General features: G+C 54.6%; 3 protein-coding genes across 3 annotated transcripts; 1 reads left to right on the top strand and 2 right to left on the bottom strand.

Annotated features, from left to right (window-relative positions):
- Positions 1 to 2: 2 nt before the first annotated feature.
- BDZ83DRAFT_600283 (family 38 glycosyl hydrolase) lies at positions 3 to 4,027 on the bottom strand. Its single transcript, XM_060507026.1, has 4 exons — positions 3,489 to 4,027; positions 1,682 to 3,425; positions 897 to 1,627; positions 3 to 844 (listed from the first exon to the last, which is right to left on the bottom strand). The coding sequence occupies exons 1-4, from the start codon at positions 3,632 to 3,634 to the stop codon at positions 235 to 237; spliced, it is 3,231 nt and encodes a 1,076-aa protein (XP_060370761.1). The 5' UTR covers positions 3,635 to 4,027; the 3' UTR covers positions 3 to 234.
- Positions 4,028 to 5,599: 1,572 nt separating this feature from the next.
- BDZ83DRAFT_331796 (uncharacterized protein) lies at positions 5,600 to 6,958 on the bottom strand. Its single transcript, XM_060502421.1, has 2 exons — positions 6,020 to 6,958; positions 5,600 to 5,851 (listed from the first exon to the last, which is right to left on the bottom strand). The coding sequence occupies exons 1-2, from the start codon at positions 6,713 to 6,715 to the stop codon at positions 5,774 to 5,776; spliced, it is 774 nt and encodes a 257-aa protein (XP_060370762.1). The 5' UTR covers positions 6,716 to 6,958; the 3' UTR covers positions 5,600 to 5,773.
- A 3,117-nt stretch (positions 6,959 to 10,075) lies between these two features.
- On the top strand, positions 10,076 to 13,219 carry BDZ83DRAFT_747034 (muts domain V; the record flags this gene model as incomplete). The annotated part of the gene is made up of 2 exons (XM_060513366.1): positions 10,076 to 10,546; positions 10,631 to 13,219. 2 exons carry the CDS (start codon positions 10,076 to 10,078, stop codon positions 13,217 to 13,219), a joined length of 3,060 nt encoding a protein of 1,019 aa, XP_060370763.1.
- Positions 13,220 to 13,389: the final 170 nt, after the last annotated feature.

Consider the following 13,389-nt stretch of genomic DNA (forward strand, 5'->3'; position numbering starts at 1 on the left):
TATTCTGGTTTTGTTTTGGTTCTTTTTTAAGAGTTTTTTGAAGTACAGGTATTCACGTTCCAGGCGCCTACCAAAAGCCTTCATTATCCATCGCAGCGCCTCCTAACCCAAGTGTACATATTCATGGTCCAAGATCTCGCTCAAGGTGGAGGCGAGCTGTTCGTTCACCTCGTCATACTCATCCTCATCCGAAGGACACTCGTGATCGAGACCGCAGTCGATCAAGTCTTCATCCTACAACTCGAGGCGGTATGTTGCGATCTCGAAGGGTCGCAGAGTAATCGAGAACTTTCCACCGTCAACCTTGATTTCCTCAACGTCGTCCTCCAAAAGGTTGCACTTGAAAACGCGCTTGACGTCCCAAGTCGTCTCAATAACACCCTTGCTCTGGCCGCCGAGACTGTCGTAAACGCGAAGAATAACGTTGCGGCCCTTGCGCTTGGGGAGCTCGCCACGCGATACATCCTCGTCGTCCTCGCCACGCTTGACGGTATCGAGGATTAAGGAGCCATCCCCAGTGAGCTTCACAGGGCTCTTGCTGAGAGATGCCTGCACGGCGCTGGGCGCAGAAAGTAGCTTCAGAGGGCTGTTGAAGGCATAGGCTGCCCGTACAGTGGAGGAGCTCAGTGTTCCTTCGTGAGGGAAGATTGCCCAGCGAATTTGGTGGGTTCCCATGTCAGCGTGAGCATCAGGAGCCTTGGGAGACCGAAGAAGAGAGAGGCGCTGCAGGTTGCCGACAGTGGCGAAACCATACTTGCTATCGTTGAGGATAGAAACTCCGTAGTTGTGCTCAGAGAGATCAGCGAAACGGTGGCAGCAGACCTCGAACTTGGCCATGTCCCAGCTGTACAAGTCATTAGCAATAACTCTGTCATGACATATCGGAAAAAGCATACCTGGTGTTGTAGTGAGTAGGTCGCTTCACAAGACCATACGCTGTTTCGTAAGAGGCCTCGGTATTTCTGACATCCACGGGGAATTCGACCTTGAGGAACTTCATAGTCTCGTGCCAGTCAACTTCAGCACTGCACTCAACCCATGACTGTTGTCCCTTGAGGGCGGCGGAGAGAGAAATGGTGGACTTGATCGAACTCTCTTCGCTGATCTTGATCTGAGTAGTCAAGCTGACGCGATGGGCCTTTTTCTCAGTAATTGAGGTTGTGCCACTCGGGAGCTCCTTTCGAGTGTCGAGGTGGTACACCTCGACATCCCAGGCTTGCCAGTAGAGAGGCTTGTCATCAAAGATGACGTACTGATTGGCTTTGCCTCCCTTTGCGATCACCTCGCGATCGGCATTACGGTCGTAGAGGGATGTAATGGTGCCATTCTCGACCTTGACCTTGAGCTGGTCGTTTTGTAAGACAAAGACGCCGCTGCTGACTTCTTCAATCGTAACAGCTGGCTCTTCTTCAGAAATCTTGAAGGGACGAATGGTCAACAACTGGCCCTCGCCACAGGCAACACCCGCTTCGTTATCAGATATTTCGACGACCTCCTTGCGGTGCCAAGGGAGAGTATTCAGGGCGACCGTCTCACTAAGACGGCCGGTGGTGGCGGCGGACGCTCCAAAGACACTGTGGATATCCTCAAGAATCTTCTTGCCCGTCTTGAAGACCATGTCGTAGAGCTAGCCAATCTAGTCAGCAATAGTTCAGGTGACATCCGCTGCGTCAAGACTTACCTCGTCTGAATCATCATAACACATCTCGATGGAGCTACCCGGAAGACAATCGTGGAATTGGCAGAGCAGAACAGCCTCCCACATATCGTCTATCTCCTTCTTGGGATATTTGTAGCTCTTGCTGGTATCACTAAGCGTCGCAATGGTGGCAAGCAGTTCAACTTCCCTGAGCAGGACCTCCGACTTGCGGTTGTTGAGCTTGTTGTTCGCCTGCGTGGTATATGTACCGCGATGAAGCTCGAAATAGAGCTCGCCGTACCAAGTAACAAACTCTGTAGCTTTCGGCTGCAGCTTGTCGAAGAAGTCATCGACGCTGTTGCCCATCTGCACTCTAGGCAACATGCCAATCTGATCGGAGATACCGCGACACCTGCGAAGCTTTTCGAGGTGCTGCCAAGTAGGGCCGCCGCCACCATCGCCCTTTCCGAATACAAGCAAGGAGGTGTGGTCCTGGTCCATCGACTTGTGCTGGCTGACACTGCGCTTCACGTCACCAAAGTGTGCTTCGGCAGTGTAGGTCTCTGATGGCGGCATGTGACAGATTACTTGGCTACCATCAAGAGCAACCCAGTTGAAGGTAGTGTGTGGGAAGTTGTTGATGTTGTTCCAGCTGAGCTTCTGGGTGAGGAAGCGATTCATGCCAGCAAGTCGGCACAGCTGTGGAAGCTGAGCAGCGTATCCAAAGGTGTCGGGAAGCCAGAAGGTCTGGCAACGCTCGCCAAAGTTGCTTTCAAAGAATCTCTGTCCGTACAGGAATTGTCGCACAAGAGACTCTCCACTGGGCATGTTGGTGTCGTGCTCGACCCAGCTGCCTCCGATAGGATGGAATCGGCCCTCCTTGACCTTCGTCTTGACACGATCAAAGGCATAGGGGTACAACTCCTTCAACCACTTGTATTGCTGGGCTTGCGAGCAAGCAAAGTTCAGCTCCGGGTATCGATCCATCAAATCGCACTGGTTAGACCAAGACCTGACGACTTTACGCTTAGTCTCAGCCCAAGGCCAGAGCCAACAACTATCGATATGACAATGGCCAATGCCGTAGACTTGAGGCTCTTTGTCATCGCTGTAGACCTTGTGCGAGTCGACATTAGAGCCAAGGTACTCCTGAGCGATCTTTCGACACTTTACGATCGATTCCTTGTTGCCGAGCTCAAAGGCGTCAATGACATCGGTGGCAACCTTGAGAGCTCTGTGCTGCTCCCACGAGTCCTGAGGAAACTCCCGTGCAGCATCGCCAATGATCCAGATATCAAAGTAAAGTGCTCGTGCTTCAGGGTTGACAGCAACTATGTCAGCCCGTCCCAGTTGAAAGTACTTGTTTGGATCTGGAGGCTGGATCGAGTCTCCACCGGGAGCGTTTCCGAACATGCCGTTGCAGGCCATCTCAATGTAGATGGTGTGCTCCTTGCCGTCCCTGAACTCCTTGGGCAGGATCCATTCTACCCGCTCGCCACCCCCAGTAAGACCCTGCAGCGGCTTGCCATCCTCGGTCCAGATGAGGCCTTCATTATTGGCATCCCAGTGAAGTTCAAGCAGGTCCTTGTCACGAAGTTCTTTCGGAACGGTCAAGACAACCTTGAACCAATGTGTCGACCATGATGGGCCAAACCAGGCGCCCACCTCGGTCTTTTTGAATTCGTGCGAAACAGCGTCTTTGAACGTCGGTCGAGTGGTTTCGGGAGCGTCCCAAACGGACAGTTTAACATGAGGTTCGCCCGATGCGGTGCCCTCCGTCATCATGCTATAGCGCAGTTAGCGGGACGTTCCCCAGCTTTACTACGGGGCATTGTGGGGGGTTACGCACGCCAGGAGGTTGTGCTTCTCCCATTGCCCGGTAGAGTAGAATTGGTTAATTCTATCCTTGTAGAGCTTTGAGATCCATTGTCCGACAGGTCGGGACGCGAGAGCTGGGTAAGAGCTCTTGCTCTTGATTTCTTTTCCGCCACCCATGGTGGTCTGTCCAGCGAAGCTGTCGAGTAGCCTGTCTTCGGACTGCTTCAATTGCTCGACGGTACCAGGTGGAGCTGATCGATTGTTCAATCGGCGAACACGATGGGGCACCGATAAGTGGTGATGATCGGATCGCGGAGCAGTTGGAGGTGGGCCGGCGCCTTGTTCTTCTGAAGACTGGGAAGCTCGGAAGGCGTCGTTGAGGTGTTGATTAAGGGTTTTGGAGTTGTTATGACTACGAAAAGAGGGTGTTCTTGTTAGCTTTGACCTCGGGATTGTCTGAAAGCAGAGACGGACTCGAAGCTCTTGAGGGGGGAGCTAAGGCAGAGCACGGGAGTACCCCTGCAGTACGGATAGACAGACGCTGAAACACAGCCAGTAGGAGCGTGCGGGGACAGCTCGGTGCAGCGACAAGTGCGGGGAGGTTGGGCAAAGGATGGGCGTGTGATAGAGGTGACGCAGCCATCATGCGATCCCCCCTTGGAGAAGCTAAGTAGCTCGGAACAGCGGGCGGAATATGCTCGGTGGATCGTCCACCATTGAGAGCACCTCACATACCTCATCTTGTCGATGTGGTGATACGAATACAGCGCCCAGCGGCTGAGAGGGGAAGGTCACGGTGTAGAGGATTGTCGACAAGACCGGTGTTAGGATCGTGATTCGATACCCGCCCGGGCTGAGTTAGCCGGAGCAAGAAGCGCTACGGATGGAGATGAGGTAGACGAGTACAATGAGGATATGCGAATGGCCACCAAAAAGGAATAAGGGCCCTCGGAGAAAGGAAACAAGAAACGATGCAGAGCACAGCTTGTTATTGTGAGGTGTCGAATGCCACCTTGCAGTGTGATGTTGACGAGGGAATTTGGAGACAGCCAGAATGTACCTTCGTCGGTGTAAGTCATATTTTCATTACGTTCGAGCGAGTGCACTTACCCCCAGCCGGTATGCACAGAACACGCAAGTACGGTTGCTGCACTTGCAGCTTACCTCTGGTTCATCCATGGTCATACAGGTATCGCGGTCCAAAATGCTCCTGCTGCGCCTGAAGTGGGCGAGTACGCAGCGCTTGTCAGAAACCTACCGTAAGTCACAACCCTATGAAGGGGGCTCCGCAGCCAGATAGCCATGTCGACCACATTGCATTGTTCCCCATACTCGCTTTCGACTTTAATGTCCATACAGCGGGTCAGATTGATAGAAATAGTGAGAGAGGGAGAGAGATAGTATACAGTCAGGATACTAAGTCATAAATATTCACAACTCCTAGTTGGATCTCGTGAATAGTTGTCCAGCCATCAAACGCAACATCATGCACCACAATTTTGACAAGAAGTGGTCTTGTGAGCTCGAGTCGCAAATACAGTTACACCAATACAACGACAAAAAGAGGTTACATCATTGGGGGATATCGGGCAGAGCAGGTGTCATTTCTGTACGCCTTCGCATGCATGTAAGGTAGAACGAGGTGGATATCCGGGGCAACCTGTAGGGAGTGGGAGACATGCAGATGAGTGCGCATATCGCTTGTCATTGAAATGGGGAACCGGCGGCAGCTTGATCGCGATCACCAGATCACCAGTTCAAGAGTCCGAGGGCACATTCTTTCAAGGGGACCTCCTTCACTTCCCATGTGCAAGAGGAAAAGCACCGGAAAATGTCAACCGACGGAAGTGGCGCCAATGGAAGACAAGCACAATCCCAGTTGGTTGGAGGACATGGGTTGCTGTTCGTAAGCGAAAAGCGATGGTTCGATTGTTCCACGAGATTTAAAAAATCGGTGCCCGCCAACATACGATCCCCGATTTAAGGTTTCCCCCATCTACTTCTGTCATTTTGCAAGTTCGGAGGCAGAGAACCGTCAGCTTTTCAAGGCTTGAGATGATCACTCATCAGCTGAAATTTGTAGAATGGGATGAAATTGAAATTTTGTAAGAATGTTCGTCTTTGTTTCCTACAGACGCGGTCCAGGATATAAAGATACTACGTGCAGAGTGGCCAAAATAGCAAGGTATGTAGATCGCCCAGGGTAACTAATCCAATCGTCACATCGTTGTCCATCCATGCCCGCCGTTGAACGCCACACATTAAAAAAGCAAAAAGCCGAGAAAGAAGCAAACCAAAGGTCCCCAAACACCAACTTCAAGATGACAAGCCAGAGTCCTTGCCCCGACTTCCGGTGCCAGTGCCCGTACCGCGGTGAACGAGTTCGGATCCATCCTCTTCGTCCTCCTCATCGTCCAGATCCAAATCTTCATCGTCGTATTCTTCAACTTCACCATCTTCGAGCTCATCCTCCATGAGCTGGTCAAAGTCGTCGTCGGCCTCGCTCTCACTCTCACTTTCGTCCTCCTCAAAGCCTAGCACGCCGAGGATGGGCACTTCCACCTTGCGGTACTGACTCCTAATCATGTTGTCGGCCATTTCAAATAGCTTGGCGTCTTTGTCGGGTGGGACCTCCTTGTCCATGGAGAAGTGGGCTTCCTCTTGGTCAGCGAGGTCATCGAGCCCCGGAATGTGCGGTGATGACATGCCCTCGGGCACATTCATGACCCAGCGCCGTACTCCTTCGCCCTTCGTGACGCGGGACCGGGTGCTCTGCGCCCTCAAGCCGGTGCGGAATTGCTTCTTTTGCCTCCGGCGTCTCCGCTGAATCCGGTCGCGGATGTACCACGCGACCACCAACATGGCTGCCTGCATCATCTCTTGACACTTTTGCCTGTGCATGTTGGCCCAAGCCTGGCATCTTTGCTGCTGCGCGTTGGAGATAGCCTGGCAGCGTTGCTGGTAATAGGCGGCGATGCGTGAAACCATAGCGACATATCGGGGATCCATGGGCGGCTGGTTCGGGTCTGCATTCGCACTAGGAATCGACGTCGGCTTTGGAGGGGCCATGGACGGGTTGTTGAATGGTGATTGCTCCTTCTTCATTGTGACATGATCATTGGTGATGTTGGCCTCGGCGGCCTTGCGTTTCAGTTGAGCAGACAGGGGAAGTGCAGGTTTCCGGAAGGAGAGATGCTCGGGCGGAGGTGTGACGGGAGCTAAAGGGTTGAAGTTGATTGTAGGTAGATGCGCCGCCATAGAGGATGGTTGTGATGTGAGCAGCGTTGCTCTATCGTGGTAAGTGGTGTAGTTGGTGTTTTTGTGGTTCAAGTTGTAAGTGCACCAGGGCGTGTAAGCGAGTTCGCTCTGTTGTCGATCGATAAAACACGTTCGTGACAGCAACGGGGGGGTGGTGTCTACTATTCGAAGTCCTAGACAAGTCGTAGGATGAGGTATTCGGCAGTAACAGATAATAGAGTGAGGTGAGTCCGGGAGGATCGAGGACCAAGAAGGAGTCGTGGATGTTGGCAAGGGCGGGAGTAATAGTAGTGGTCGTGGTTTGTGGTGGTGGTAGTAGTGTTGGCAGCAGATGAGACGGATAAGGGTGTGGGATGGTTGGGATCCGCTGAAGACAGATAGACAGGCGAGGTAGACGTATCAAACCAAGTGTTCGGGAGGAAATGAGGGGTGACTGGTTGGAAACGGGGGGCACTGAAAAAGAGATATATACCTACAAGGCGATATTTCAAATGCAAAGGGCGACATGACGGCGCATGTTGCCATGTTTGGGCCAAGGGTCTGATGATAAATTTGGAGAGTGAGCGGGAATGGGCTGAGAAGGAGTCGAAATCGGTCGATACCGAATGGCAACCGCGCCGTACTTTTGGGGCCAGGCCCGGTACGTACCCCACGTACCTCGATGCTGTAGGGCGGGCGGCCCAGGTACTTTCACCGACTTGTTGCAACTCCGCTTACAACGGCCATCCCGTGAGCTGCGGGTGGGTCCTCTTTTTCTCTCTCGAAGGTACTCCTTCTTCCGTCCGTCGCACTTTTCATCCATCAAGCGGATATAGGGATTAGGGGATTGTGCTTTCCTTACAGCCATTTACCGGTCAAGAGCATTACCTTTCCGTAAAGTAAGGTGCCTGCTTACCAAGGTAAAGGGAGGTAGAGGCGGTCAAGTCATTCTTCCGGTCGAAAAGCGTTGTATCCATCCGGTGCAGGTGAGGTAGGTAAGCAGTTGGTGGCATTATTGTGCTTACACGTCGTCGCAATCCTCCGGGCCCAACCTAAGCTCACTATCTGTACACCTCACCTCGAAAACCAGCCTGGGTGAGGTGGGTGGACTATCATCCAAGCATCATCCAGTCGCCTGGTATGAGTGTGGCATGCTACGATCCGAACCATCCATTTCCCCATAATCCCATGTTGCACTGTCCCATCGTCTGCCTTGCTTCCATATGCGCGCACATCCGACGATGTCTTCTCCAGACAGCCTCCAGCAGCCGCTGCCAGACCAAGCCACCCCATCATCACCCATGCCGTCTCAGTAGCCACACTCGCACAACATCAACGCAACTTACCTTTTGGAACTCCAACTTTTGTGCATATTGACTTTCTCTCCCCTTATCGAACCCCCTTTGCAGCCCCGCGCGACACGGGTCGGGTCCTGGCATGCGGATTCTTTTCTCGATCCATCGTCAATGCCAAAACACAACAGCCCATGTCTTTCCATCTAAACCGGACATTCCCATGCCGCCGCTGCCATGTGTCCAGGCCCAGACATCGCCAGCACACAGTACACACAGGTGGTAGTTGTCAAGCTACGCAGTAGGCAGGCAACGCAAAGCTACCCTGAAAAGGGCAAGAAACGCAGGGTGCTGCCGCACAATGGAGATTGGGTATTCTAGGGCGGCGGCAACCTCTGCCCGTCTGCCCATCTTTGATTGTCTCCAGCCCACCCTCATCCGCCTTCCTGCAAGCGGTCCTAGGCTCATAGGTGTAGCCCTCCCCAAAAGACCCAAAAGGGCCACGGTGATGGATCCAGCCGTCCGTTGATCCCAATGGCCGGTGAGCCACGATATGGCCATGACCGCTACGTATGATGCGACCCCCGCCCTGTCAACCTCAACATGACGGTGTTATCATTCGACCATCGCCCGCAGAGCAATGCACTACAGCATCAGCCTCACCACCAACAGAAAGTTCGCTTCCTCTCAGTGGTTGTCTAGGCGCTGTCGGCATGTCAGGCACTGTGTTCTTGTGCCCGAAATTCTTAGTGTTCTGTTCACCTTCTTGCTGCAGCGAGGCAACCGCGCTGCCGGATTGTTCCGCAACTCTGGCCCAAGACTACCCGAAACCTCCATTCAAAGCAACCCGAGGCCTCACATCTTCACCCTCCAGACGAGAGTACTGGAAAGAAATACAGTCGTCCTCTACAGGAGCGCACTGTCACCCACACACCATGATCCATTGAACCACCCTATCTTTGCCAACATATTGTAATTGTGGCCCTTTCAACTCCTCCAACGGGCCTCCACGCTTGTCCCTGCTACGTACGACCTGTCCAACAGAATGACGCTAGACGAAACAGAGTCTCGTAAGACGATGATGCACACCAGGCAGGTACCCGTAAAAAAAGAACCAACGTGCCTACCCAAACGCAACACCCTACAGCAAACGCAATCTTTGATCGTCACCGTTGCTATCCTTTCTTGGCTTTTTTGCGCTCACAGCAATTGCGATCTTGACGCATCCCTCCCTTTCGCCGCGAATCTTGCTTACAAGACCGACTCTATCTGTCTAGATGGGCCAAACAGGACCTTACTTCTGCGGGTACAGGACCCCTAATTCCGACACTGTCCCCTTCTCCATTAACCCCGTTTCTTCTCCGCTTGGCAACTCCATTCTTATTTGGTCCTACTTCCGGTTGGCGAAGCTTCCACCATGATTACGTTATCACTGCAATAGACTGGAGTTTTTGTCGGATTCCAAGGTATCCGCAGGCAATCGTTATTGCCCGCTGTCCGATTGCCTCCCGTCTGTTGTGTAATTGCGTTGGTGTAAGCAGGCCCCGCCGTCACATCTCCGACGACACATAGGGCCTCGTTTAACTCTTTATCGCCGATAGCCTTCAGGAACATGTCATGCCATTTCTACCCCAGTCTGTATGCCATGCTACCTTACCTCAACGTACAAGTAAGGCACCTCGAGGCGGTACGAACCACACACCCGGACACCTGGACCATGTGCTCCACACAAACAGTTCACAGCGGCCGGCCTGCCAGTCCCGTCTGCAAAGAATCCTCCCAATGGGAACCAATCGATTCGGGCGGATTCAAGCTACCGTCCCGAAAAATCTCGCGATAATTCACGTCCGCGCTGCCGCTCGCATGATTTCCATTCAGCCCATTCCAACCCCGGTTTCCATCTATCTTTTACCCGAATCATTATCTCATCATTCGACTGTAACCTCCGCTTGCCGTCACAGCACCATACTACATTCCTAAGCTCCCTTGCGCATGTACCTACACTGACTAACCCAGCCAACCAACAAGAGCAAAGAAAAAACTTGGATCAACATCGCGTCCAAACAGCTCACATTCATGATATGCTCACATGTTACCCCGACCACTCACCACACTCGCCTGTCATGATCTGGTTACCCCATTACTGAGTACTGCTCGATCTTGCTCTGTCTCCGCACATCACCTCCGCCTGCGCCGCTGTAATGGAGTGATTCGCGGCTCCAGCTTCGGCCGAGAGGTTGGAGTCTTTGGACTGCCGGGCGGGAGGAGCTGGCACTTGTCCGTCTTTGCCAGGGGCAAGAAGACAAAGTCCAAAGTGAAGCTGGACGATCTTCCCCAGGGCGTTTTGCCGCTGGATCCCCGTCCCGTGCAAGATGAGGGCCCGACCTATCCAACCGTGGTGCTGCAAGCGCGCCGCAACATGCAAAAATTCGACAACTGCGTGCTCTTGACGCGAGTCGGCGGTTTCTATGAGCTGTACTTTGAGCACGCCGAGGAGTTCGGCCCCCTCCTGAACCTCAAGGTTGCTCAGAAAAAGACGAGTGCCGGTCCGGTTTCCATGGTAAATTAGTTCTCCTCTCGTGTACCAGAAAAACGTGCGCTGTTAGTCTCGTGTTCTTTGAGTCTGATATGTGATGGTTACTAGGCCGGCTTTCCCTTCTTCCAGCTGGATCGGTTCCTCAAGATACTGGTCCAGGACCTGAATCGCTATGTCGCTATTGCTGAGGAGTTTCCCAATAATGCGTCCGAGAAGGTCAAGTCTGGTGGTCTGTTGCATGATCGGAGAGTTGCTCGTGTCATCACGCCAGGAACCTTGATTGATGAGAACTTCATGGATCCCTATGCCAATAACTACGTGCTGGCTATCCATGCGACGACAGCCCAGCCCGGGGGAGGGGTAGACGAGACAGGAGCCCCAGACTCGTCCCATTCAGCCGCTGACTGGAGCGTGACACCGGCAACTGGTGACTCTGCCGCACCACCACCACCACCGCTACCCCTGGGCCTCGCCTGGCTAGACCTTTCCACCGGTCAGTTCTACACGCAGGCCACCGATCTGTCGGCTCTATCTTCGATCTTGTCGAGGATATGCCCCAAAGAAGTCGTGCTCGACAGCGAGATCCAGGCCCAGACCGACCATGGCCTGTTACCCATCCTCGCCGAGGACCGTCATCTGGTCACTTACAGTTCCCTCGGCGATATCAGGCGTCTTTCTGATTGGGCCTTTATGCTAGAGAGCGAAATCCCTCAGGCCACGCGCGATGCCTTCACCGGGCGTGAGGTTACGGCTGGCAGCCTCCTGCTGCATTACGTCAAGGAGAGGCTGCTAGGGCTGAGCATGAAGCTGCAGCCGCCGACACGACACGAGAACATGCAAATCATGAGCATTGACAAGAACAGCGTGCGCTCGCTCGAGATTAAACAGACGATTCGGGACGGCAACTTTCGCGGCAGCCTCCTCCACGCCATCAGACGGACGGCCACCAAGAGCGGCGCCCGGCTCCTCAACGACTGGCTCAGCGCGCCGTCCACATCGCTCGACACCATCAAGCTCAGACAAGACCTGGTCGCCCGCTTTATCGAGGAGCCGAACCTGCGCGACGCCGTGGTCCTACTGCTCCGCCGCAGCCACGACTCCCAGCGACTCGTGCAGAAGTTCGCTCTCGGCAGAGGAGACCCAGACGACCTGGTGGCCCTGGCGAACACGATCCATGCCACTAACAATATTCAACAGCTGTTGGCGGAAGCGGCCGACGAGACCAAGTGCCTCGCGCACATGATGGCCCGCCTGAACCTCAAGGGGCCCCTGAGCCTCGCGCGCCGCATCAAGGATGCCATCGACGAGGAGGGCATCGTCCACCAGCACGAGATCGAGGCCAGCGAGGCGGGGCAGATGATGGCCCTCGCCCAGGAAATCGTCAGTAACGAAGGCACAGAAGATGACGCGGCTGCTCTTCCCAAGGGAGCCTCCGCTGCCGCTACAGCCGCGAAGAAGAAGCGACCCACCTCGGTCCGGGAGGCATACGCCGATGACAACGAGACGTGGATCATGAAACCCGAAGCCAGCGCCGTCCTCCGCCGGCTCCACGCCGACCTCACAGCCCTCCACACGGAGAGGGAATCCCTTACCGAGACGCTCCGCGACAGCCACGGCGCCGCCTCCCTGACCCTCCGCTGGTCTCCGGCCCTCGGGCACTTCTGCCACATCAGGGGCAAGGATGCCGCCCGTGCCTCCACCAGCATCAGGGCCTTGAGCTCCAGCAAGTCGACGAGCTCCTTCCACGATTCAGAGTGGACGCGGCTCGGCCACCAGCTCGAGCACGTCCGGCACAGCATCCGCACGGAGGAGCAGCGCGTCTTTCACGCCCTCCGCGCCGCCGTCGTGCTGAACCTCGTCAAGCTGCGCCGCAACGCCGCCGTTCTGGACGAGCTCGACATCGCCACCTCCTTTGCCAAGCTCGCCGTCGAGCAGGGCCTCACCCGGCCCGTTGTCAATAACTCCACCGGCCACACCATCATCGGCGGTCGGCATCCCACCGTCGAGGGCGGACTGCACGAGCAAGGCCGCACCTTTGTCCGCAACGATTGCCTAGTAGGAGGAGGCGGCTCCGGTTCCGGCTCACAAGGGGCGAAACTCTGGCTCATTACAGGGCCCAACATGGCAGGCAAGAGCACCTTTCTTCGCCAAAACGCCCTCATCACCATCCTCGCACAGGTGGGCTGCTACGTGCCTGCCGACTACGCCGAGATTGGCGTCGTCGACGCCCTCTTCAGCCGCGTCGGGTCCGCAGACAACCTCTACCGGGACCAGAGCACCTTCATGGTGGAGATGATGGAGACGGCGCACATTCTGCGTAACGCGACGCCGCGGTCCTTTGTCATCATGGACGAGATTGGCCGCGGCACGACGCCCGAGGACGGCACGGCGGTCGCGTACGCCTGTCTGCATCATCTGGTGACCGTCAACCAGTGCCGGACGCTGTTTGCCACGCACTTCCACCGCGTTGCTGACTTGGCGGTGCGGGATGGGTTGGGCGGCGGCGAGGGCGACGGTGAGCGGGGACGGGTGGAGATGTATTGTACAGATGTGGACGAGGATGAGGACGGCGGGTTCGTGTACGTTCATAAGTTGGTCAAGGGCATCAACAGGCAGAGTCACGCACTCAAGGTTGCAAAGTTGGCTAATCTACCTGAAGCGGCAGTGAGTGTTGCGAAAAAGGTTCTTGGTATTTGAAAAGCTCAGACTAAGGCATAGTGGTCATCACGTTTGGCGTCATGGACAAAGGCAGGAAAAGTCACTGTACGATATGGGCTAAAAATAATGAAACCTGTACGCTTTTGGATGTTAGCCATGATACCCAAGTAGAAGTGAGGCAGAAAAGTAAAGATAATGATTGAAATTGC

The sequence above is a fragment of the Colletotrichum acutatum genome (assembly GCF_030867785.1).
Source record: "Colletotrichum acutatum strain CBS 112980 chromosome Unknown BDZ83scaffold_5, whole genome shotgun sequence".
NCBI classification, from domain to species: Eukaryota; Fungi; Ascomycota; class Sordariomycetes; order Glomerellales; family Glomerellaceae; genus Colletotrichum; species Colletotrichum acutatum.